Source organism: Halteromyces radiatus (assembly GCF_025201355.1).
Source record: "Halteromyces radiatus strain CBS 162.75 chromosome Unknown BX664scaffold_2, whole genome shotgun sequence".
NCBI lineage: Eukaryota > Fungi > Mucoromycota > Mucoromycetes > Mucorales > Cunninghamellaceae > Halteromyces > Halteromyces radiatus.
The window spans coordinates 1,134,426-1,159,773 of NW_026251688.1; the positions used below are offsets into that span (position 1 = coordinate 1,134,426).

At 34.1% G+C, this 25,348-nt stretch overlaps 10 protein-coding genes across 10 annotated transcripts; 8 read left to right on the forward strand and 2 right to left on the reverse strand.

Annotated features, from left to right (window-relative positions):
- The first annotated feature begins 814 nt into the window (after positions 1-814).
- BX664DRAFT_324317 (Alpha/Beta hydrolase protein) lies at positions 815-2,403 on the forward strand. Its single transcript, XM_051543819.1, has 6 exons — positions 815-1,071; positions 1,128-1,258; positions 1,332-1,429; positions 1,511-1,858; positions 1,927-2,056; positions 2,184-2,403. Exons 1-6 carry the CDS (start codon positions 912-914, stop codon positions 2,361-2,363), a joined length of 1,047 nt encoding a protein of 348 aa, XP_051402815.1. The 5' UTR covers positions 815-911; the 3' UTR covers positions 2,364-2,403.
- Positions 2,404-2,526: 123 nt separating this feature from the next.
- BX664DRAFT_324320 (WD repeat domain phosphoinositide-interacting protein 3) lies at positions 2,527-4,310 on the forward strand. The gene is made up of 5 exons (XM_051543820.1): positions 2,527-2,710; positions 2,808-2,997; positions 3,077-3,171; positions 3,243-4,007; positions 4,132-4,310. The coding sequence occupies exons 1-5, from the start codon at positions 2,560-2,562 to the stop codon at positions 4,236-4,238; spliced, it is 1,308 nt and encodes a 435-aa protein (XP_051402816.1). The 5' UTR covers positions 2,527-2,559; the 3' UTR covers positions 4,239-4,310.
- A 651-nt stretch (positions 4,311-4,961) lies between these two features.
- On the forward strand, positions 4,962-6,495 carry BX664DRAFT_324322 (uncharacterized protein). Its single transcript, XM_051543821.1, has 4 exons — positions 4,962-5,357; positions 5,420-5,680; positions 5,765-5,959; positions 6,027-6,495. Exons 1-4 carry the CDS (start codon positions 5,126-5,128, stop codon positions 6,365-6,367), a joined length of 1,029 nt encoding a protein of 342 aa, XP_051402817.1. The 5' UTR covers positions 4,962-5,125; the 3' UTR covers positions 6,368-6,495.
- A 568-nt stretch (positions 6,496-7,063) lies between these two features.
- BX664DRAFT_363934 (pyridoxal phosphate-dependent transferase) lies at positions 7,064-8,135 on the forward strand (the record flags this gene model as incomplete). Its single annotated transcript, XM_051548397.1, has 3 exons — positions 7,064-7,177; positions 7,286-7,368; positions 7,466-8,135. The coding sequence occupies 3 exons, from the start codon at positions 7,064-7,066 to the stop codon at positions 8,133-8,135; spliced, it is 867 nt and encodes a 288-aa protein (XP_051402818.1).
- A 3,410-nt stretch (positions 8,136-11,545) lies between these two features.
- On the forward strand, positions 11,546-13,304 carry BX664DRAFT_61881 (uncharacterized protein). Its single transcript, XM_051549657.1, has 2 exons — positions 11,546-11,989; positions 12,053-13,304. The coding sequence occupies exons 1-2, from the start codon at positions 11,609-11,611 to the stop codon at positions 13,178-13,180; spliced, it is 1,509 nt and encodes a 502-aa protein (XP_051402819.1). The 5' UTR covers positions 11,546-11,608; the 3' UTR covers positions 13,181-13,304.
- Positions 13,305-13,382: 78 nt separating this feature from the next.
- On the forward strand, positions 13,383-15,276 carry BX664DRAFT_258121 (uncharacterized protein; the record flags this gene model as incomplete). The annotated part of the gene is made up of 5 exons (XM_051540540.1): positions 13,383-13,484; positions 13,555-13,718; positions 13,837-14,134; positions 14,198-14,672; positions 14,918-15,276. Coding segments are annotated over 5 exons (1,398 nt in total), but the record flags the coding sequence as incomplete, so codon positions are not given.
- Positions 15,277-16,068: 792 nt separating this feature from the next.
- Positions 16,069-18,234, forward strand: BX664DRAFT_355934 (heat shock 70 kDa protein; the record flags this gene model as incomplete). The annotated part of the gene is made up of 2 exons (XM_051547859.1): positions 16,069-16,171; positions 16,295-18,234. The coding sequence occupies 2 exons, from the start codon at positions 16,069-16,071 to the stop codon at positions 18,169-18,171; spliced, it is 1,980 nt and encodes a 659-aa protein (XP_051402821.1). The 3' UTR covers positions 18,172-18,234.
- A 194-nt stretch (positions 18,235-18,428) lies between these two features.
- On the forward strand, positions 18,429-20,247 carry BX664DRAFT_324329 (actin family). Its single transcript, XM_051543822.1, has 5 exons — positions 18,429-18,715; positions 18,779-18,873; positions 18,935-19,151; positions 19,211-19,967; positions 20,051-20,247. Exons 1-5 carry the CDS (start codon positions 18,458-18,460, stop codon positions 20,167-20,169), a joined length of 1,446 nt encoding a protein of 481 aa, XP_051402822.1. The 5' UTR covers positions 18,429-18,457; the 3' UTR covers positions 20,170-20,247.
- Positions 20,124-20,678, reverse strand: BX664DRAFT_61912 (uncharacterized protein). The gene is made up of 2 exons (XM_051549658.1): positions 20,672-20,678; positions 20,124-20,604 (listed from the first exon to the last, which is right to left on the reverse strand). The coding sequence occupies exon 2, from the start codon at positions 20,458-20,460 to the stop codon at positions 20,197-20,199; it is 264 nt and encodes an 87-aa protein (XP_051402823.1). The 5' UTR covers positions 20,461-20,604; positions 20,672-20,678; the 3' UTR covers positions 20,124-20,196.
- Positions 20,287-22,805, reverse strand: BX664DRAFT_324330 (LIM-domain binding protein-domain-containing protein). Its single transcript, XM_051543823.1, has 8 exons — positions 22,396-22,805; positions 22,271-22,337; positions 22,097-22,205; positions 21,821-21,990; positions 21,516-21,743; positions 21,380-21,449; positions 20,672-21,307; positions 20,287-20,604 (listed from the first exon to the last, which is right to left on the reverse strand). Exons 1-8 carry the CDS (start codon positions 22,710-22,712, stop codon positions 20,516-20,518), a joined length of 1,686 nt encoding a protein of 561 aa, XP_051402824.1. The 5' UTR covers positions 22,713-22,805; the 3' UTR covers positions 20,287-20,515.
- Between the last annotated feature and the right edge of the window lie 2,543 nt (positions 22,806-25,348).

The window sequence follows — 25,348 nt, forward strand, 5'->3', positions numbered from 1 at the left end:
ATGATATGGTGATATTTACCCTTTATATTACTGTCAAACATCAAAAACACTTGTTTCTTGTTTCTTTTGAACATTGTATAAATGCCTCTATGTACTAATTTCGTCATTATCAATCATCATCCATCATTGCAATCACCATTAATTCATCCAGTATCGTATTCCATAAATTAACCATCATCATATATTATCACTACTAACCATTTATCTCCATCATTGTAATCATTATGTTTAACGCCTGTGGGAATGACATTGATGTTGGAGCGTGCAACACATTGGTGGCAATCCATCGTGGAATTGGGTGGGGTGGGAGACAAACAGAATAATCCAAGACAATGAAAAGTATTTTATTTTTTTTTTTAAAAAAAAAAAGCATAGTGGGTTACGCGAACTTTGTAAATGATATGTTGAAGAAAATAAAGGTCATCAAGGTCACTGGGAATGAAATTGGAATAACTTTGTGAATATCAATCCATCATTATAATTAGTATCTATTATTAGTGACTATTATTCATTTTATTTAAATAACTTTTTCTATTTTTTTTTCTTTTTCTTTTTTTTCTGTAAGAGGTGGTACCCCCTTCTTTGTTTATATTAGAATAACTATAAAAAGCTAAACTGGAAAAGGTAGTTAAAGATGATTAAAAGAGGTCTTTCTATGGTAGGCAATGATACCAAATTTGAATAATTGCTCTGTTTTTGGATTATAATCAAATCATTTTTGTTACTATCATCAACATTAAGGGGCCACCCGAGGGTTGTATTATCGGTGTTAGAAACAAGCTCTTCATTTTCTTATTTTCCTTTTCTTTTCTTTTTTTTTTTTCTTTTCTCTTCACTCCTTTCCCCCCTTTTTTTTCCACTCGTCCCTCTTTCGTCCCCACCCCTTATTACTTTATTCATATACCAATATTATGACTATTGTTGTTAAAGCCTCCAGTAATACGTTTCTTGCAATTACTCTGACAACTGCTTTAGCTGTAGCACTTTATGTTTGTCCTCGTAGAAAGCGTCTAACTGCTCAGTTTACTCAAACTCGTCAAATGAAATTCGAACAAGAACTTGTAGACGAAGGTAATAATGTTATATTTTATATCTCGAACTACTTATTAATTTCGTCTTTTATAAAGAGGAATCGCCTTTATTGACAAATAATTCGGATTACGTGGATGTAAATGGACATGAATTACGCATTATCGAAATTATCAACAAAAATGAAAAAGCACCACTTATGGTATTTATTCACGGTTTAGGTGGACAAGTATGTTATAAAACTTATTATATTAGTAATATATAATAACCAAACTTTTCTTTTTTTTTTTTTTGGAGATTAGGCATCTCAATGGGAACATCAACTTGAACACTTTTCCAAATCATACCATGTCGTGGCTATAGACTCTGTTGGCTGTGGATATAGTGAAGTGGTCAAAGAGTAAGTTTTCTTTTCTTTATAATACTTGTAGTATATATTGTGAAGTTATTTATTTATTTATATTGAAAATTTTGAACTTAGGTGGTCATGTTATACAACAACGTCACTTGCAGATGATATAATTCAACTTATCACTAGTGTCAGATACCCAAACACTAAACCTATTATCCTTGTTGGTCATTCTTATGGTTGTGCTATTGCTACGTTAGTTGCTTCTTCTTCAGATATTAAGGGACGACTTGCAGGAATGGTTCTTATTTCACCAAAGGCAGAATTAGGTCAAGATCAAGCGAAAGGGCAAAAGATATTACCATGGATTCCTGATTTTATTATTGAAAACGCCCGGAACAAGGATCGTCAGGGTGGGTTGTATTCTACTAGTGTTGAACGACTTTTGGGTAACAAAGCATCCGAAAATCTACGAAAAAGGTATCAAAAAAAAAAAAAAAGATGAAGAACGTAGACTCATTTTTATTATTACTATATATGATGGATAGACAACTTCGTTGGAATGTGATGAGTCGTACAGATGTATACAAACGGACAGCAGCAGGTGCAACATTTCCTTCATCTGATATTTATGGCAAGCTTGCATCTGTGAAGATTCTTTTTATCGGCGGCGAAAAGGTATATAAAAAAAACTGGTTTTCTTTTTTTTTTTTTTAAGAAAAAAAAATGGATATTCTTATTTATCAACAAGGGGTATTAAGTATAGATGATTCTGACTCCTTTCTTTTGAATTTGTGTTGTTTAGGATGAAATTACTCCACCTAGTGATATGACATTGATACGAAAACAAATCCTTGAGTCTACTGATGATAACTCAGACAATATCAAACAACCTATGATTATACCCAATGTTGGCCATATGTCTTTGGTGATGAAACCTGATATTGTGAACAAATGGATTGATGATTTCTTACTAGATATTTAGTGTATAATAAAAGATATTTGTTTTTTTTTTTTCTCCGTTGCAATGCAACTATTTTTGCTTTGACATGCTGTTGTGTTGTAGTATTCAATCTCCGTCCACTGCTTTTCCTGTGGATTTTCCCACTTCTTTTTTTTTTCCCTTCTTTTTCAATTTATTTTGTCTCATTTTATATATTTTTATTATTATTACTATTATTATGAATCTTACACATAGCCATCCAAATCAGAACGATGCTCCTGGACTATTATATGCTGGTTTTAACCAAGATTATGGCTGTTTTGCTATTGGACTTGATAATGGTTTCCGAGTCTATAATAGTGAACCTTTGATTGAACAGGCTCGTCACGGTAATTGAATATTATATATATGAAGATGAAAAGAATGCGGATAATGCAGTCTTACTGATTCTTTTCTTGTTGTTATACATCTATCTTTTTATACTAGAATCTGACGAAGGAGGGATAGCTTTGGTGGAAATGTTATACAGGACAAATTACTTGGCATTAATTGGTGGTGGCAGAAATCCAAGGTATCCTCCAAACAAGGTGATAGTCTATGATAGTATAAAAGGGAAAGCAGTATTGGAACTTGAATATAAAAGTGAAGTCAAGAATGTCAAGTTACGGAGAGAAAGGTATAGGAAGGTACGAAAAAAGAAGGATTCAATTTGTTAACCTTTTTTTTTTTTTTTTTTTTTTTTTTTTTTTTGATAGGCTAGTAGTTGTCTTAACACACAAAGTCTTTGTATACCATTTTAGTCTTCATCCACATTTATTACATACATTTGAAACAACTGATAACAGGAAAGGTAATGAAACTGTCAACTTGATAATTTTTGATTAATGTTTATATTATGATGGACGATATAAATGTGTGTAGGTCTAGCGGCAGTATCAGCGTCACCTGATCATGCGATGCTTGTTATACCTGGACGACAACGTGGACATGTACAACTTATCGATTTAGATACTCTTGGTTATTATTGGTCTTCCATGTCTACTACCGATGATCAGGAATCCAATGGCTATCACTCATCAAATTTGAATCACTATGAAGCAAATATAACTTCTGGACCATCATCATCAACAACATCAACATCACAACATAATGCATCAACAAGACATTTACCTGCAGCCACAACAGCAAATATTAGTATTATTGCAGCTCACTCTGGAAACCTTAGTTGTATTGCTTTAAATCATGATGGAACGAAATGTGCGACTGCTAGTGACAAAGGAACGTTGATTCGTGTGTTTAATACAACAACTGGAACATTATTGAATGAATTACGACGTGGTATGGATCGTGCTGAAATCTTTTCTATTGCTTTCAATCAAGATTCTACAAGGTTATGTGTTTCATCAGACAAAGGTACTATTCATATTTTTAATTTGGATCCTTCGGTAGTTATTATGGCTGATCACAAACCTCGCGGTCCTACATATGGTCAAGTTGTGATTTATCCTACTAGTCAATCTGCATCACAATATGGTCTTACTCATAGTGGCAATCGTGGAAGTAGTCTTAGCTTTATGAAGGATTTATTACCTAAATACTTTAGTAGTGAATGGAGTTTCGCTCATGCCAAGGTGATTACAGAATCTCAATGTTTGGTGGCCTTTGAACAAAAGCACACGATATTAGGTAAATATATTTATATATATAATCATTAAAAAAAAAAAAAAAAGAGAGAATTTAAATGATTTCATACTCTTCATTCACTTTGGTTTTTTTTTTTTTTTTTTTTTTTTTTTTTTTTTTTTTTTAGCTATTTGTGCAGACGGCAGTTGTTACAAGTTTTACTTTGATCCAAAGAAAGGTGGTGAATGTACAAGGGAATCCTTTGAACGATTTTACAAACCTGATTCGTTATGAAACCCAATCATTTTTAGTAGTCTTTTTTTTTTATTATCATACCAGAAATATATACATATATACATTTATATCCATTATTATTTTTAGTTTTCCCATACTTCATCTATAGTTGATCTTCGTTGTATAATGATACTTTGTACACGACCTATTTAGATATTATTCATTTGTATAATAATAATAACAATAATAATAAAAGGAAATTACTTTTTTTTTTAAGATACTTTGAACTATTCGAATGTTTGATGATCGACTTTTTTTGTTGAGAGAAACTAGTTCAACATATGATGAACATGCAATGAAAAATAATGATTGTTCTGCATTATCTTCTTTGTTTCGTATTGAATTACATGAAACATTGATATCATTCATGAGATAATGCATAAAAAAAAAAAGAGAATTTGATTCATTGATATTACTGAATATGTCATTATTTCTAAAAGAGAATCATTCAATTTCTCGAACATGATTGTTTAATAAACATGTCAAGGGTGTATCTTATTATTATTATAAATATATATTTTTATGCAGCAAAATAATGATGATGGACTGATTTTTCTTTCATAAGCAGTAGATCATAAAATTTAGTTTTACTATATGAAAATTGATTAAACAAACCCTAATTCTTTCAAAACCATCACTTTTATTGTAGTTATTATTGTTTTTTTAAGAAACAAAAAAAAAAAAGAAACTCTCTTGGCAAAAATGCATTTTAGGGGAGAGATGGAGTTGAAATCTTTCAGGTCTCAGATTTTTTTTTTTTGAAAAATAAGTTTCTCGTAAAACTAGTTTCTTTTTTCTTTCTTCCTTTCTCTTATTCAATCTAATCTAATGGCAAAACTGACTCAGATGTTCATGGATATGTTATTTTTGGATCAAAACTATATAAAATGAAAAGTCTGACTATTTTCATAGGAATCAACTCTTTTTTTTTTTTTAACATTATGAAAGTCATTAGTCTTTTCACTATTATCACTACAACTATACTTCTTCCTTTTATTGGATCTTCTACTGGAGCCTTACTTCATCGTAATATTGAACAAGCAAATAATGAAAATACTATTATTCAAGACAATAATGCTACTCTATCGAACATTGACTTGAACAAATTGAATGGTACCTGTAAGTATTGAATATTAATATCAAAAATAAAATAATTATATACTAATAAAAATTAATATTAGGGTATGTTATCAGTATGGAAAAAGATATTTACAAGAAAATGCAAAAAGTAGCTGAAAATTGTAATGCAACTTGTATTTGTCCTGAACTTATTTTGACACCTAATGGTCCTGATTCTTTGGATGCAAATGCAACTTGTACTCTTCAATCTCAAGGCAAGACTATTCAATTACTCTCTCATGGATTATTGACTCTATTACCTGAACATCCTTCAAAAAAGAAGAAACATATCAAAAATGAACTCTCTCTTGCTTTACTTTTCTGTAAGTATATATATATATATATATATATATATTTTATGGACTTGTACTAAACTATGATTTTTTTTTTTTGGTTTATTCTGGAAGCTCAACCTTTTATCATCAGTAATGATAATACAACTGTGTCCCAAAATGGTGATCAATGTAATTCCCTCCCAAATATTAATCAAGAAGGTGTACAACCTCCTAGTATTGATTCTGGTGTAAAAGGAAAAATTCATTGGACATTTTATCCTATCAAGAATTCTTCCTCTCAAGATGAAGCGGCATTTGTTCGTACAAGTAAGTCATTTGAGTTGTTATTATGAAAGGATTTAATTTTTTTTTTTTTTTTTTTAAAAAAAAATAGAAGATATGATATCAGCTAATGACAAGGATGATGTTCCAGATGTTAATATGTTACTTTCCAAGGATTTGTCTACTTTTGATGATGCTACTTATAATGCAACAGCAAACTCAATTCCTGATATGGGCGAGGATTATCAATATGATTATATGAAACTTGACAAGTGTAATTTCAATTCAACTGGTGGTCAACAACCTGAACCAACTTCGTCTGAAACTGGAGGCAATAATCAACCTACTGAAACTTCCACTGAAAATGGTAGTCAACAACCTAAAGCTACAGAATCATCCACTGAAAATGGTGGTCAACAACATCAACCTGCCGATGCCAATGGTAATCAATAAAATCAAAATCAGAGTCAAGTCCAATAGTATAGTCAATATAGTTTAAGTTCCTTCAACGAATTTACATTTTAGTTTAGGAAATTTACATTTTTTTTTTCGTATGCAACTCAAAATAAAAAAGAAATTACTGGTTTTTTCCATGTTCTTTTATGTTTTTCTTTTTCTACGTTTGATTAGAGACTTTGTTTGCCCTGGGGTTTGAATATATTTGCAGTGATTCTTTTTTTTTATTACGGAAATAGATGATGGATGATATCAATAAAATCTTTCTTATTCTTTATTATAGTCTCTTCTTAATGATCATAGCTAAATCAATAATTTGATCGTTTTGGAAGCTTGGCTATCAAGAGTTATTCAAAACTGCCTGTCATCCCAATAAATAAAAAGGTTGAGAACGATTATGGCGAATCATAGGCCTAGCATTATTTCATTTCTTTCTATGCCTGACCTATATGATTAATGAGGGTAGCAAAAACCTGCGACATTTAAAAAAAAAAAAGATTTTACTTACCATATTTCTGTTTCTATTCTTTTTTTTTATGTTCCCTTTTTGGTATAACCAATCAATCTTCTCCGCTTATCACAGTTAGAAATTTTTGAATCAAATTCTCACGTCTGTGGGGGTTTTTTTTTCTTCTTTTCCCTTAATTTTTTTTTTTTTTTGTAATAGTTTCTTCATTGGTTGTCCTTTCCAATATGATCAACTTTATGAAAGGGCAACCTTCATCTGATTTGTTACCTACTGAACTATTTGCAAAGGCAACAAGTCTGGCCTTAGCTGATCCAAATGCCAAAACCGATATGCTACAGGTAATAGACTGATTCAACAAATTTGGCTATTTGAATGCTATTTCAATTACTTATTCTATCTTTTTTTTTTTTTATGCTGTTGTTGCATTGTGTTATATTGTATTATAGTATGGCAATGAACTAGGTACATCTGCCTTCCGAGAAAACCTTGCTTCATTTTTATCCAAGGAATACGCTTTACCTGTGGATCCGTAAGTTTTTTTTTCTCATTGCTTTTGTCTTTTAAAATAAAGGATAAAACTAATGGTAATACCAATGGTCTTTTTTTTTATTTTATTAAAATAATAGACGACATTTATGTCCCACTGCTGGAGCATCCCATGGACTTGAACATGCATTATCACTTTTGACTCGACCCAATTCAACGACAAAGTATTGTTACTTTCAAGAACCCACCTATTTCTTGGCCTTTGATGTTTTTCGTGATGTTGGATTTCAACTTGATCAATTTGTAGGTATACCTGACAAGAACAATAATGAAGGATTGGATCTGGATTATTTCGAAGAAACCCTGGCCAAGCATTTTCCTATACCACCTCCACCACCTTTTACAGCACCAATAGAAGAAATGACAACAACAGAGGAATGGATTTATGATGCTGTTCTCTATTGTGTTCCAACTCATGCCAACCCAACAGGATCTATCTTACCAATGAATCAACGACAACGACTGGTGAAATTAGCAAGGAAATACAACGTCTTGGTGATATGTGATGATGTTTACGATATTTTAACCTACTCTGATCAACAACAAAGTGACGATGACAAAAACAACAAGAATAATGATGTGGTGATCATCCCTCCTCCAAAACGAGTGGTGGCCTATGATTTGGAATTGGATTCCGCTCATCCTGTCATCATTAGCAATGGTTCCTTTTCAAAACTTCTAGCCCCGGGTGCTCGGATTGGATGGTTAGAGTGCCACGAAAGCTTAGTACAGCGTTTGGGTGCATGGTAAATACTGAAAAGATAAAACACGTGTAGAAAAAGGGGAAAGGAAAATCTCACTTATTTTGTTTTTTTATTATATTACTTATTATATTGTATACAAAGTGGAGCAAATATATCTGGTGGATCACCATCCAATTTCAGTAAGTCTGTGATTCTAAAAAAAAAAAAAAAAAAAGTCGGCATTGAAATCATAATGTTACTAGAAATTGCAAATGGATAAGATTAATGATATCATTTTTTTTTTTTTAATTCTTATTATAGTGAATCAAATAGTGAACCAAATGATGATAGCGACAGATCCAGATATTTGTCTTCATAGCCATGTTGCCAAAGTTCGACAAGCGCTTCAAGAGCGATTACACAAGGGAATGTGGGAAAATATCCAACAAGAGTTAGTGCCTTTAGGATGCGATGCGGGTCGGGTGGTTCCTCAAGGTGGCTATTTTGTCTGGTTACAACTTCCTTTTGGGATTGATTGTAATGACGTCCAACAAGCAATTAAAGATCATAATATCCAAGTTTCTTTTGGTAACACCAATTTATTTATGATACCGACAGTGGCAGCAATAGATGGCTTAAAGAAGGATAAGAATGAACCGATGGATGAAAAATTTATCCGACTTTGTTTTGCTCATTACGCTGTGGAAACGATTCAAGAAGGGATTCATCGTCTGGCTCAAGCTATAAAGATATGTTTGGACAAGCAAAAAAATATGGAAGCTACTACTTGGACTATTCTACCAAAGGGCGGACGAAGTTCAATCAACGGTGAAGCGTCATCCAATGATTGAAATCCACAACTTTTTTTTTTTAGCGATACGATAGTTTAGATACATTTTACTTTTTAGATTAATGAATTAGTTTATTTAGAATAAAAATTGTATTTTATTTTATTTTTTTTAAAAAAAATGGGAAAATGATTTCTAATAAAAATGATTGCACTATATGTATATTTTATTTTTATTTATTTTTTTTTATTTTCGAGTATATAAATAGATAATCTAGCCTAAATGTACATAAGATGAAGAGCATATGGAGGAAGAAGATGATGATGAAGAGGAGGAAGGGAAATCATCATCAGCGAAATTGATGTATTGATCATGAGAATGATCCAAAGAAGGTAAATCAGTAAAAGCCAAGGGATGGATATCTGTAGCCACTACTGAAGAAGGAGGAGATGAAGGAAGGAAAGGGTCCAAATACGGTTCCATTTTTTCCACGGGTGGTGAAGATTGTTGGATAGTGATACTATTGAATGCCAAAGGACAATGTAATTGGATAGGTTCCAAATCATCATTCTTGTAAAGTTTTTCATCAGCAAGAAGTCGTTGTCTTTTCTTTTCTCGTTTTGATAAAGTTGGCTTACGCTTGTTATTGTTGTTATTGTTGTTGGGGTCTAACGATGAAAGGGATAAGGTCGATGAAGAGGATGAAGAAGATGATAAAGAAGGGGATGATGGGGAACTTGGTAATGATGATGGTAAGGATGTAGGTATATTTGATGATTGTGATTCTGATGGTGTTACTGTTGATATTTGTAATGCTGATGATGCTGATGATAATGTTGATGATGATGAAGGTAATACTGTTGAAGATGGTGATGATAATGATGATGATGATGATGATGATGTACCTGTACCTAATGTTACTGAGGTTGATGCGGCGACAATAAATTGTTTCATTTGGTCTTCTAATCTTGCCACAGTTTTCCGTAAGCAATCATTATCAGCCTGTAATTGGATCATCGCTCGTTTCCACATGTCCAGTTGCTTTGCTTTATTTTCAAGGTCTTGAACATAATGTTGTTTTCTTTCACGGAAAGCTCGTTGTGCTGCCCGATTTTGTGCTACTTTTTTATCTAGAATATTTGAAGAAACGGTAGATGATAATAATTTTTCTTCTTCGACTATCATACGGACATATATATAAAAAAAAAAAGGGTTGAGCCATTAGGCTTGAATGATTAGGATTGAGTTTGCTTACCATGATGAGAAGAAATATCTTCACTATGAGAAATGTAAATAGTAGAAGAGTCGTTCATAGTAAATAATAATAATGATAAGAGTAAAAAAAAAAAAAAAAGAGTCAAATTTGACAAGAGAGGGGAGAATAAAATGAAAGAAAGAAAAGGAAAAGGGAGTAAAGTTGGAAAAAAGAAGAATAAAAAAAAAAATCGATGTGGGGAAACTTTAAATCCCAATCAAAACGAGATATAAATTTCTCACGAGGGGACCGCCAATCACATTGACCGAGATGGCGGTGGTAACTCAAAAGAGAACCTTATTTCGGGTAACTTGGCAAATACTAGAACATGTAAGAACGAAAGACACAAATGAAAAAAAAAAAATGGGGTAACAACTACTCATCATTCCGTTTATTCGATGATTTTGATTAAACATCCGCCCTTTTGTCCAACTACCAAACACATCCTAGTTTGGTTTCTCAAGAGGTGGCTTCTATCTTTTTTTTTTTTTTTTTTTTTAAAAAAAAAGTTGAAACCAGATCCATGAGCGTGGGATGGTTACCTCCATTTATGGCAAGCTCACCAAGCTTAATCAACATTTTTTTCTTTTTCTTTTTTTTTAGGATGTCATGACAATATGACTTTTTGGTTTCTTCCAAGGATTATTCATAAACTTAAAATTAAAGAATTTCTGTATTTATTTTCCCGGTTGAAATATATCGATCACTTGTACCTTATTTTCCTTCCGAAAGATACATGATTACATGATGATATTAAACAAGAATAAATATAAGGATGATAATGATGTAGTTGTTAATGAACGGAAAAGTAAATGAAAACGTGCTCCGCTGACCACTGTGCTGGGTTTATGATGATTGTTAACTTTATCATTCCCCATCATCATCATCATCATCATCATCTCCACATCATACACTCCAACACTAAAAAAAAATAATCTCCGTTAGAAATCTTTCATCGAACCCTCCTACCTATTTTGAAAACTTTTTGTCTGTGCCCTTGCCCGTACTACATGATCTTCTTATTTTTCTTATCGTTACTTTTTCTCATACATCAGCCTGTGAATACGGGTAATGCTGGAATGATGTTAATCATTGAATATCAGTGATCTTCCCTTTTCTGTTTGTGGGCGTAAAGGGTTGCATACATAGGAGTAAAAAAAAAGTGATATGAAAAGGGAAAAAGAATAGACTGTCAAACTTGAATAACTAATAAATGCATATTTGAGTCCTGAATAAGTTGCTGATCAACATCATCAAATATAAGATATTTGAAATGAATATTATGTTATGATATATATATATAAATTGTTAATGCAGTATTCAATAAGGCATCAAGTCGAGGATAGTCGGAGTGTAAATACACCATTCACCATTCACCATTCACCAATCCAATCCTTTTTGTTTCCCTTTCTCTCTTTGCCCTTTTTGATTTTTTTTTTTTTTTTTCAACTTTACATTCTCCTACCTTCCTCCATCTTTTCCTTTTTCTTCCTTGTCATGAATCCTTCTAATCAGGGTCCACCTGATGCCTTTTCACAGACTTTGGAGAAAACACCCCGTACACAGAAAAACTCACAGCAACGTCAACAACAAAAAAGACTTTCTACTACATCTACAGACCAGCCACCAATTCATAGACTTTCTCGATTGTTTGAAAAAGACACCACTAGTACTCAGTCAACGAAACCAAAACTACCAAGAAAACCTCCGTCTTTACGCTCTACACAAACCAACACTCATTTAACTGGATATCCTCCATCACCTTGCCATGAAACAACGGTTGAAAATGATGATTCCAATAACGTCGATCAAACTTCTTTTGCCTTTCAGGACATACGAGCTCGTTTCCAGCAGTCAAGCCTGGACGACAATAAGAAGGTAATAAAATAAAGGTTGTTATACTAGGTATGAACGACTGATGAATATGATTTATTTTGGTAGGTTCTGCTCAGCAAACGAAACCCTTCTATACGACCCATCTCTTCTATTACTCACGAAAGTTTTCAGTCTGTACAAAAACAGGATACGCAAAACAAGAAACCACCAAAACTTTTATCTCACAACTCAAGGAAACCTCCCACAGTACCACGAATGACCAAACGACCAGATTCGATGGTTGCAGAGATAAGTGAACGCCTTGAAAATGGAAACTTGACACCCATCTCTCCAGTACAAACACATAGTTCCAATTCTTCTCGTCGGTCATCCACAGGGATTGCTTCATATCAATCTTATGCACCTGGAGCAACAACATTACCACCACCAGCACCACCACCACCACCACCATTACAACGTGACATGGTAGCTGATGATTTTACTGACCTACCTCATCCTCGACTACTTATACCAAAACGATTATCTTCAACTACCCTGAAACATCCATATCCATCTAGTCCAAAGACCACTACAACTTCTACAACTGGTTCTTCTTCTATTCACATGATATCAAGGTCCGGTACTGGTAACAGCATACTTAGTGCAACATCATCCAGTTCTTCATCATCTTCTTCAGCGCCTACTACAGCGCCATCCCCGTCAAAACGTACATGGAATAATTATGGAAATACGATTACAAGCTGGTTTGGATCAAGTAATACTAGCGAACAGCAGCAACAATCACTGAAGGATTCGATCACGATGGTGAACAGTATACCATTATCATCATCTTCATCATCAGCTATTGACAACAAATATAACAGTTCTAATACCAATCATCATGCAACATCAACACCGCCATCACTTACACCTCAATCGTCTGGAACGAAAAATATGAGCCAGGAAAGCAAGCGCGTGAAAATCATCAGCGAAATAGTGGAAACTGAAAAGAATTATCAAAATGATATGTTGGTACTAAAGGAAGTGTATTACGATCAAGCTCTCTTACCAGATTCTGGTTTTTCCCCTTCTGATGTGAAACATGTGTACTCTAATCTTTTGGCTATTGTGGATTTTGAAGTTATATTTGTTGATCGATTATCAAGTGCAACGAGTGGGGATGGTGGATCTTGTACGCTTGGGTCGGCATTTTTGGATATGGTAAGACTTCAAAGACAATTAAAAAAAGGATGATTGATCAAAATGAACTTTTTTTTTTTGTTAGATGCAACAAATTGATCAAGTTTATTGCGACTATTGTAAACGACATGAAGATGCAGTGATTCGACTTCAGGAACTGGAAACCAAACCTCAAGCTCAACAATTCTTACAGGTATGATCAACAACAATAAGAGATTCCTTTTTTTTTTTTTTTTTTTACTAACATCTTTTATAGCGATGTGCGGAGCAATTGCAAGGTAGAACTCAAAGCTGGGATCTTGGTAGTTTATTGATCAAACCTGTCCAACGTGTACTGAAATATCCGTTGTTATTAAAGGTAATGAAAGAGAAATAAAATGAAATAGTGTCTGTCATACAAATAATAACAATAATATTCTATTTATTAGGAACTCTCAAGTATTACGCCACCTGATGACCTGGATCATGAAAACCTTATTACAGCCACCATCGAAATTCAGAAAGTAGCTGATCATATCAATGAAATCAAACGACGCAAGGATATTGTTGAAAGAATAGTTGGCGATAAAAAGAAAACCGAAATGAATGTAGTGTAAGTTCAAAAAAAAAAAGTGATATAGATCATATAGGTGGATCAATTACTTATTATTATCATTATTATTATTCTTTTTTTTAAAAAAAAGACATGGGATCAACAAAAAAATCACAAGAAAAGCGCATAGAATCCGACAAGTGACTGGACTAGCAGCTGAAGCAACACAAGATACCATATTTGATACATTATACCAAAAGTTCGAAGATCAACAAGAATTAGCACGACAGTTGGCTCGCGATATTCAAACATGGGTTCGGCAAGTCAAGGATAATTTTGACAATCTTTTAGAATTCGCCACTAGCTTGGAAGAAGTTTATAGTTCATTTGGTGGTGTCCGCGTACGTAGTATGAATCAAATCAAGGAATTTACAAAACTGGCTTCCAACTTTCGAATGGTTATCTCCCGAGAATTGGTAAGAAGCAAAAAAGAAAACTGAATGAAATCAATATAAAAATAAACAAATTCTTTGATTTAGGATACAATGATATATGCGTATACATATGCAAAGATTGAAGGATTTTTAGCAGTATTTGAAAATCCTACTCAAGTGATTAACAAACGTGGACAAAAACTGCTAGATTATGATCGTGTACGTGGAATCAAGGCAAGAGGAGATATACCAGATAAGACACTTCAAGAATCAGCTGATATGTATGTTTCCATCAACGCTCAACTTGTAGAAGAATTACCTTTACTTTTCAACTTGACTCGACAATATTTTGACATTATCGTGGGTGATCTAGCCATGGTACAAACCAGGTTCTACGAAATGACTTGTCGTGAATGGAACAAATTGATGCAACATCTACGACAAGATCCGAACGACAATAGGGATAACAGCAGTTTTGATGCCATCATTGCCAACTATCAGAGAGAAATGAACAACCATGTACAACCTTTGATTGATGATATTATGCCACTCAACAAAGAACAATGGAAGATGATTCTTGGTGCCTTGCCTTTGACACCACTTGCTGATGATCTGACTGGTGGCTCCAACAATCGAACCAAATTACCTTCTGATGGTTATTTTGATAGAAATTTATCTGTACAAAGCTTCAACGATGATGGTAAGTAATCCTTGAGATAAAAAAAAAAAAGATCAAATGCTTTAATTACCATTCAATTCATTTTATTTATATAGATACAAGATCATCAATATCTAGTCGGAAATATGGATCATCTATATGGAAAGCTAATAGAGGAACAATGATGGATTTAGGTGGTACAACAGATGATGATCACTCCAAGGTAACAACACCTTCTCAAAATGATGATTTTTCCAACAGTCGATCTCAAGGTTATAGTGAATCTTCCAACAACAATAATAACAACAACAATTTAGCAGAACCAGCATTCGAATGTGTTGTGATTCATGATTATTTAGAACCTAGTATGGAAGCTCTTTCTGTGCGCAAAGGTGATGTGATTCAAGTTTGGGTGGAAGATGAAGATGAACAAGGGTTACAAGGTGCATGGCTCTATGCAAGTATTTCAGTTGGTCATTCTGAACATTTTGGTTGGGTACCTTCTCAATTTTGTCGAAGATTGTAAATTACATTGTGTATATTTTTTTTTTTATTATTCCTCTCCCCTCCTTTTTATATATATGTATATCTTACGATTCCCTTTTGTTATCTCCATTATTATTAAAGACATCTCTCTCTTTTTTTTCCCTATTGTTACTACTATTACTACTATTATTATTATTATTTTATTATTACATTATTACTATTTTCTTGTATCATTCATCAACATACACTTTTCTTTTTGGTTCTTAAGTCAATGAATAAATTTGTTTTTATTATTAAGTATAGAAGACGACAGATGTTTCTTTTTAATTTTTAGAGCGATAATTTTTTCATTGTTGCGAATGCATGATTGGGTAAAAATAGGTAAGAAGGTTCATAATATTTTATATATATATATATATATGAGCTAATATGAATCGATTATTTTCTATAATAATAGTGATCAATAAAATAATCTATTTATTTCTATGATTGGATGAAAAAAAAAAAAGGTAAAGGTTTTAATACAAAATGTTAGGAAGTTCCAGTAACAGCTATAGAAGATACTTGTCTCTTTTTTGGATAGACCACATTCCTTGTTCCTATTGGCTGGATGTCAAAATTTAGCAACTTTGAACCATTGTACCTCTTTCGTTCTCTGTCGGCCACGTCGCATGCTGAAAAACACAGCCAATCAATTTCTGCCAGTCAATCACTGAGCTGACATATAAATCCCCCCCTTGAGAGAGATAATTTTTTGTTTTTCCTTTTTTTTCTTTTCTTTAGCTTTCTTTTTTTTTTTCCTTTCTACATTTATTAATACACATCATATAAAATGCAAAGACGGACAGCATTACTGGCCTTCTTCGCTATTGTAGTGGCCTTATTTATTGGTGTCTCTACTGTAAAAGCGGATGATAAGGAATCTTATGGAACTGGTAAGAAAAAAGGATCAAAAAAAAAAAAAAAGAGTATCAAGGGAACCATAAAAAAAAAACAGATGATATGAAAAACAAAAAGAAAAAGAAAAAGAAAATTCATTATTATTATTTTTTTCATAGTTATTGGTATTGATTTGGGTACTACCTATTCTTGTGTTGGTGTACAAAAGAATGGACGCGTTGAAATTATCGCCAACGATCAAGGTCATCGTATTACTCCCTCCTATGTTGCCTTTACTGATGAAGAACGTCTTATTGGTGATGCTGCAAAGAATCAATATGCGGCTAATCCTGAACGAACTGTGTTTGATGCCAAGCGTCTTATTGGTCGTCGTTATAATGATAAGGACGTCAAGACTGATATGAAGCATTTCCCCTTCAAGTTGGTCAACAAGAACGGTGCTCCCAATATTCAAGTGGCTGTCAAGAATGAAGATAAGGTATTCACTCCTGAAGAAATTTCTGGTATGGTGTTGACTAAAATGAAGGAAACTGCTGAAGCCTATCTTGGTAAGCCTGTGACTCACGCTGTTGTGACTGTACCTGCCTACTTCAATGATGCCCAACGTCAAGCTACCAAGGATGCTGGTACTATTGCTGGTTTGAACATTCTCCGTATTATCAACGAACCTACTGCTGCCGCTATTGCCTATGGATTGGACAAGAATGATGGTGAAAAGAGTGTGTTGGTTTATGATCTTGGTGGTGGTACCTTTGATGTTTCTCTCTTGTCTATTGATGATGGTATCTTTGAAGTCTTGGCTACTGCTGGTGATACTCATTTGGGTGGTGAAGATTTCGATAGCCGTGTGATGGATCACTTTATCAAATTGTGGAAGAAGAAGAACAATGGTGAAGATATTACTGGCGATCTCAAGACTATGGGCAAGCTCAAGCGTGAAGTGGAAAAGGCTAAACGTGCTCTCTCATCCCAAATGTCTGTTCGTATTGAAATTGAATCCTTCTACAAGGGCAAGGACTTTAGTGAAACTTTGACTCGTGCCAAGTTTGAAGAACTCAACAACGATCTTTTCCGTAAGACTCTCAAGCCTGTTGAACAAGTCCTCAAGGATGCTGGTTATACTAAGGATCAAGTGGATGATATTGTTCTTGTTGGTGGTTCTACTCGTATTCCCAAGGTTCAAAAGTTATTGGAAGATTTCTTCAATGGCAAGAAGCCCTCCAAGGGTATTAATCCTGATGAAGCTGTTGCTTATGGTGCTGCTGTTCAAGGTGGTATCCTTTCCGGTGAAGAAGGTTCTGATAAGGTATTGCTTTTGGATGTGAATCCATTGACTCTCGGTATTGAAACCACTGGTGGTGTGATGACCAAGTTGATTCCCCGTAATACTGTGATCCCTACCAAGAAATCTCAAATCTTCTCTACTGCTGCCGATAACCAACCTACTGTCTTGATTCAAGTATACGAAGGTGAACGCGCTATGACAAAGGATAACAATAAGCTCGGTAAATTCGAACTTAATGGTATTGCTCCTGCTCCTCGTGGTGTTCCTCAAATTGAAGTGACTTTTGAAATTGATGCCAATGGTATTCTCAAGGTGGGTGCTGCTGATAAGGCATCTGGTAAATCTGAATCTATTACTATCACCAATGATAAGGGTCGTCTCTCTCAAGAAGATATTGATCGCATGGTGCGTGAAGCTGAAGAATTTGCTGATGAAGATCGTGCTATCCGTGAACGTACTGAAGCTAAGAACCAATTGGAAAATTACATTTACAGTCTCAAGAGTCAATTATCTGGTGATGGTGCTTTGGCTACCAAAGTCTCTGAAGATGACAAGCAAACTATTGAAACTGAAATTAAGAATATTGAAGAATGGTTAGAGGAAACTCCCAACGCTGAAAAGGAAGACTTGGATGAAAAACGTGAAGAATTGGAGTCTGTTGTCAACCCTATTACTAGTCAATTATATGGTGATAGTGCCTCTGGTACCACCGAAGATGATGAACCTTTACGCGATCATGATGAACTGTAGAAAGTCTTTATACTAGTGATGGATAGATTTAGTTTCTTTTTTTTCTTTTTTTTTTATTTATTTACCCTCTCTCTCTCTTTTTTATACATATATACTCTTTTTTTTTTTTTTCTTTTTTCTTTTCACACACACACACACACACACAATTGTCAATATATGAAAACTTGAAATTTATATAATAAAAAATCTCATTTCTGTACGTACAAAAAAAAAAGTCCGCGCTCTTCTTTTTTTTTTTTTTTTTTTTGTCTCCTTTTCTTTTTGTTTTCGATACATTATTGATATCATGACAACAACGTCAGTCTCATCTGAACCCTTATCCTCTGCCTACTTATCCAATTATAGTTCTACATCTTCCATTCATAGTTTTACACGACGTCATTCCATTTATGGCACAGAAGACAGAGTTGTATTGGATATTGGATCACTTTATATCAAATGTGGATTCTCAGGAGAATCTCATCCGCGTCATTTGGTCCCAACATGGACTCGCCTTGTTCGGTCAAGTAATAGGGATGGTGAAGCTTTTCGAATGGATGGCAAGGTAAGATATATCTAATGAAGAATTATTGTTTCTCTAAACTCATTATTATTCTTTTCGTGATAGCTTTCTGAATTATACAATTTAAACATCATGGCAAAAGGCAATTTACAACAATTAGAAGGGAAACTGAAAAAGTTACTTCATGATATTTACTTTCGGTATGAAAAGAAGTAGAATGTGAAAAACGAACAACATTACTCATATATTAGTTTTATGTAGGCTATTATTGACTGATCCTAAATCAAGAAAAGTGATTATTTGTGAATCTCCACTTCTACCTGTGGTTGTGAAAGAAATCATTGCTCGAATTCTATTTGATTATTTCCAAGTCCCATCGTTATCATTTGTCCCTATTCATTTGATGGCTTTGATGACCACAGGTTTGACAACAGGTCTTGTTATTGATTGTGGTCATCTTGAAACAACTGTGTTACCGGTAAAATATTTAATGAAATGGGGGAGAGTGAAGGATGTTAATCATTTTTTTTTTTTTAGATCTATACTGCTAGACCCTTGATTCCTTATATCAGTACCACTCCATTGGCAGGAAAGGCAGTAACAAAACGATTGACATCCTTATTATTGGATCATGGACGAATGATTCCACCTTCCAACCTTCATATATCATTAGCACCTCAAGTCCCTATACCACCTTCTGTTTTAACATCTGATTTGCTAGAGGAAATCAAGACAAGAGTCTTGTTTTGTTCAACGTCCACCAGTTTAACCTATCAACAAGAACAATCGACATCACAACGACGACATGATACCCTATCAAGAGATGAACGCATTGAACATGACAAAACCACTAGCCATGCCACTGATCTTCATTTCCCGATCCAATTAGCCACAACACAGGAAAAAGCGACCTTATTGATTCCAGGATGGATTCGTGAACACGCTATGGATATTGTATTTGAAGGCAATGATGAAGAAGATTACAAACAAGATGATGATGAATATGAATTTGAAACAGGGATAGCTCATTGTATTTTGAATTGTCTTCGTAAGGTGCCTGCTGATCTTCGAAAACCAATGATCTCTTCTTTACTTGTGGTGGGTGGGACAGCCTTGGTGCCTGGATTTCATAACAAGTTGAAACAGACATTACTGACCATCTTGAAACAACCAACCCCTCAAGAATCTTCTCGCTATTCCTCTTTACTCGGTTTGGCTTCTTTTATACAATTCTTGGATCATCCTTCTCAAACAGGTCCTCTCTTTCAAAGCAATGTTCGTGGTTGGATCGGTGGTAAAATCTTCATCCTACAAAAAAAAAAAAAAAAAAAAAAAAAAAAAAGGAACTCATTTTTTTTTTCTACTTCTCTTATTTAGGATCATTGATGGGATCTCTCAAATTATCAGGTGAAGAAATGGTCAAAGAAAAATTCAATGGTTCAGTGACAGATTGGTCAATAGGACAGTCTATAGGACATTGGTCTCAATCAGAATAGAATTTTTTTTGTATAACTAGTTTTGAATTATGACATTTGGTAATAAATAAAATTTTTTTTTATTATTTTGAATCCGACAAAAAAAATAATAAAAGGAATATGTATAAATATATATAGGGAAAGAATAGATATATATATATATATATTGATAAATGGGAGAGGGGGATAAAAAAAAGAGAGAGAGAGAGAAAGAGAAGAGAATGAGTCAACAAGACGCGAATAATGACAAATATACAACGAATGAAAAAGGAGAGCACTAGAGATGAAGAATAAATAGTGGAGTGTATACATAGATTAAAGATATATAGAATGAATATAGAAGATTGTTTCCAAAATGTATGATATCCTATTTGGATGTAGGTGTTGGTGTCGAAAGTCCTTTTTTCCTTGATATTGGCGATTCCTTGGCCTCACTAATAGAATTACTTCGTTTTTCTAAAAAAAAAAAAAAAAAAATGAGTAAATGATATATTCCATTTCTTTTTTATTTTTTAAATCTTACTTGATTGTTTTGGACTTTGAAGATAATCATCCATTTCTTGAAGTTGTTGAGTTGTTTGTTGAGAACCAAAAGAGCCAGGGTATGCTTGATGAGGAGGGTATGACATTTGTGTAAGAAGATCAGAAGATTGAGTCATAGGAAGAGGACCCAAAGCCGCAGATGGATGTTGCATTTGAAACATGGCTTGCTGTTGCTGAAATGCTTGTTGCTGTAGGATCAGTTTTCGTTGATGTTGGAAAAATGCTTGTTGTTGTTGCTGTTGTTGTTGTAAAGGGTATGCTTGAGGAGCTTGACGAGGTCCACTTTGTGTTTTCACTACCGGAGAATCAGGTCCATTGTTCATACCACCGTATACAGCTTGATTTCCATTCTGTACCCCACTATTCATTTTTCCCAAATCATCTTCCTCCAAAGATTCATCCTTGATAGACTTTTCATTTTTTAAAGATTTTCGTCTTGACATGCTCGGTCGTTTAGTCATTTTCTTTTTGCTAGAAGGAGATTTCATCGCATCCATGTCAATAGGTATTGAGGTGGTATTAGTCGTTGGTGTCAATGGTGCAGTAGAGTTTGACATGATTGAATCCTTGGTGTTCATTTGTAATTCATAATTGTATGCCAAGGCATTCAAACTATCTAAAAGTTTATATACAAAAAAAAAAAAAAAAAAAAAAAGATAAGCTTAATGGAATATATTGCTATTTCTACCTTTTGATGTAGTGCCAGTCATCAAAGAATAGAAAACTATATCATCCAATTGTACAGCAACATCTAACATCTGTAAGAAAAACATACAAAATTAACACAATGATCCACCTTTTCTTTCTTTATTTATATATTTTACCTGCATGATATGATATGCTTTTGATGGTAAACCCCATGCATTAATTGGTGATTCTGGTAATGCTTGTTTTCCCGATTTCTTCAATTTTGACCCATCTTTGTTTAATACCAAGTGTGATCGAGCAATGAATTCTTCATTTGCTTGACATGCAAATTCAAAATGTTTGATTTTCCAAATACCTTCTTGTGTCAAAGAGAAACGAACCCATAAATGACCAGTAGAAGCCACCTAACAAATATATTTACATATATAAGTATATAATATGAAAACATTAAGGATAATGATATGTTTTCCTTCTCACTTACTAATGATCCATTATTATAACGATAAATAAAATTGGCTCTTGGACATTCCACATTCATTTGTCCACCTGGTAGAATATATTCCATTGTTTGTTCCAGAGTAAGTTGAATAGATGATACTCCACATTCATATAAAGTATAAAAGAAGGTGGCCATGGAATAATGCGACATATCTAATCAAGTAAAAAAAAAAAAAAAAAAAAAAAAAAAAAAAGGTGATTTTTTTTTTATATATCAGACTATCCAACCGAAAAAAAAAAAAAAGAATAATGTACATACAGTATGGTTTTTGTTCATCCGTTTCAGAATTCCTCAAACCTAGTTTCGTTTGACTTGAGATCGTAAAAAAGTCACCAATAAAACCATCCCAAAAAGCTCGGTTCAACGCCTAAAGAGATAATAATAGTAATAAAGGATAAGAATTCAATCCAAACCGACCCAGTCTGAACTTACTTGGTCTCCAGGACTAAGTTGTTCAGCAAATTGTAATAATCGAAGAACGGCGTGACCAGTGGAATATCTAAATAATCAACTATAAGTCAAGTAATAGACGGATATGTTATCTATTGGTAAAATACCTTTTATTGACCATAGAAGATCTTGACGTGTTTATCAACATGGGTTGTGTAACAGGAGTCATATTTTGTGAAGAGACCACCATATTATCATTTGTAGGAGATATCCCAGTAGAAGGAGTTTTGGTCATATGGTGAATCGGTTGTGTCTGACCTACTGTTTGAGGTATTGATGATGGTTGAACTTGCTGATGTTGTTGTTGTGCATGTGGTTGTTGTTGCTGCAATGACTGTTGCATTGGTTGTGGTTGCGGTTGCTGTTGTGGTTGCATTAGTTGTGGTTGTGGTTGTGGTTGTTGTTGTTGTTGCTGTTGTTGCATTTGCTGCTGTTGTTGTTGTTGCTGCTGTTGTTGTTGTTGTTGCTGCTGTTGCTGCTGCTGCTGCTGCTGTTGTTGTTGTTGTTGTTGTTGTTGCTGTTGTTGTTGCTGTTGCATTTGCTGTTGTTTATGTTGTTGTTGTTGTTGATATGCCAAAAGTTGTCGTTGTCTAAATAGCTGTTGAGCTTGAGCTTGAGCTTGGATCATGGTAGGATTATGACCGTTCGTGTAACTAACGGAAGCGGTAGCAGTAGCGGATGAGACAAGTGTTGGGATAGGAGGTTGATGAGAGGTCAAAGAAGATGGATGAGGTTGAGGAGGTTGAGGTTGAGGAGGCTGCTGAAGAGTGCCGGTAACAACAGGTGCAACTGCTGACATGACGGTATAATGGATAGAAGAAAACTAATCAATATAGTAGTATCTTGATTGAATATAAGTGACTGAAAGAGGAATATAGGAGGAAGATAAAGAAAAGACAAAACACACAAAAAAAAAGGTACAATATGGAAGAAGAGTATATATATATATAAAAGAGAGTATGGAAGAGGGTAAAAAAAATAAAAAGTGATGATGGGAATAAAAGCACAACAGATATGTTATTAGTCAAAGCACAAAGTTTTGTCTTTCTACCAATTGAACGTAAAAGTAAAAAAAAAAAAAAAAAAAAAAAAAAAAAATAAATAAACTAAACTAAGAATATAACGAAGAGGAAAAAAAAAAAGGGGGGGGGAACAAGTGAAAGTAGGGAAAGAAAAAAGAAGCTTCAAAAGGTACATCTAACGTCATTGGTGCATTTAAATGACCGCTAATCCATAATGGTCTTTTATTCATTAAAAAAAGAAAAAAAAAAAAAACAAAAAAAAAACTAAGTACCTAACCAACTGCCACCAAATGATGTTCCTAGTTTCCAATCTATACTATCTGTTTTTTCCAAAGAATCGGATGATCCACCAAGTCCTAATAAACTTCGTTTTCGTCGTACAGTATTTTCCCCTGTTAGAGCAACACCAGTAGAAGGGATGGGAAGAGAAGGAGGCCAAGTTCCAGAAGGTGATGATTTTCGTATCGGTCCCGCACTAACAGAAGGTCGTAACGGATGACCATATTGTTTGGTTTGATTGGATCCAGATCTTCGTCGTCGCTTTTGATCATTCATCGTAGTAGATCTTGGAAAACTAGAGGGTGGTCCAAATCGATCCAATTCATTCTTTTTTTGCTTGATACGTAAACTAGATGATGTAGTCATGATTGGATGTTTGTTACTTGTTATTGGTACATCTGGATCACAAGGATGAATCCCACTATTTCTAGCTGTTGACATTGAATCATATGATCTTTGGTAGTGTAGAGATCTTTGTGTTGTGTCTGTTGTTGCCACAGTGGTTGTCGTGTTGTTTTTCGTTGCCACATTGGAGGATGGAATATGAAATATATTGGAAAACCATGATAAAGCACTATTACCACCACCACGACCATCACTTTTTGAAATATGTTGCTGTTGTTGATCAGATGCTGAATGTATCTTGATTTCTTGTCGTTTTCGTAAAATATCTTGCTCCACTAAATGTTGCATTTCGTCCACTTTCTTGACATACTCTACTTGTAAATCATTCATCGCCATTCGAAGTTCACCTATTTCTTGAAGCATATCTTGTAAAAGAGTCAAAGTTGGAAAGAAGGCTGATAGCAATACGGTGGTATCTTGTTTTCCAAAGTTGTTTTCATTGTTTGTCACCCATAAATATCGATCTTGTAGTAAAAGAATATCAGCTAAAATACTGTCGATGATAGAATTACTCATCCTACTAATTTCCATCATATCAAATGCACGTCGTAATTGTCTGTTGAGTGAGCGTATATCTGTCGATTTCAAACGATCCAATATCTGAGATGCATGTAATTGTAATTGATGATATGGTGTATCTTTATCGTTGTGTGTTGATGAAGATTTGGATTCGGGCGAAACCTCAGAAGTCATGGTTGTTGATGGTATCGTTGGCATAGTATCTTGATTTAACGTAGTCTTAAAAAAAAAGTTCCAAACTGGAATGAGTCATTTTGTTGCTGTCTAATTCTCCTTCTTGTCTCCCCTGGACGTTTTGCTACTTTTGTTACTTACAGATTTATTTTTTCTTGAATTTTGCGCTGAAAGTTGACGTTTCTTGTTTTGCATGTGGTAATGATAATGATAATGAACGACGTCAGGTTTTGATGTTGGTAATGATGTTGAGGTAGTTGGAGATGGTACTTTCATATCAGAGGTTGAAGCAATATCTTGTTGAAGAGAAGGATAAGCATTCGTACTAAGCAATAGATCTCTTTGTGGCGCTGAAGTACTGAGAAGTGTAGTATCATTATCGTCGTCGTCGTCCTCCATGATATTATATGTTGTTAGGGGGCTATCATCTGGTATTCCGCCAGTTTGAAGCATGTCATTGAAAATAGCAGGACTGTCGAATAATGTTCCATCTTGTCCGTCGTCAATCAGATCATCATTATCAGATTTTGTTGAGTTCTCCAACTTGTTTTCCATTTCCGCTATGTTTTCCGAGATGTAATCCATTTTGAGTTTTGCGTTTGCCAAAGCTAATTCTTTAATAAGAGTGATCAAATAGTTTTGGTCTGATTGCTGGTTGAAA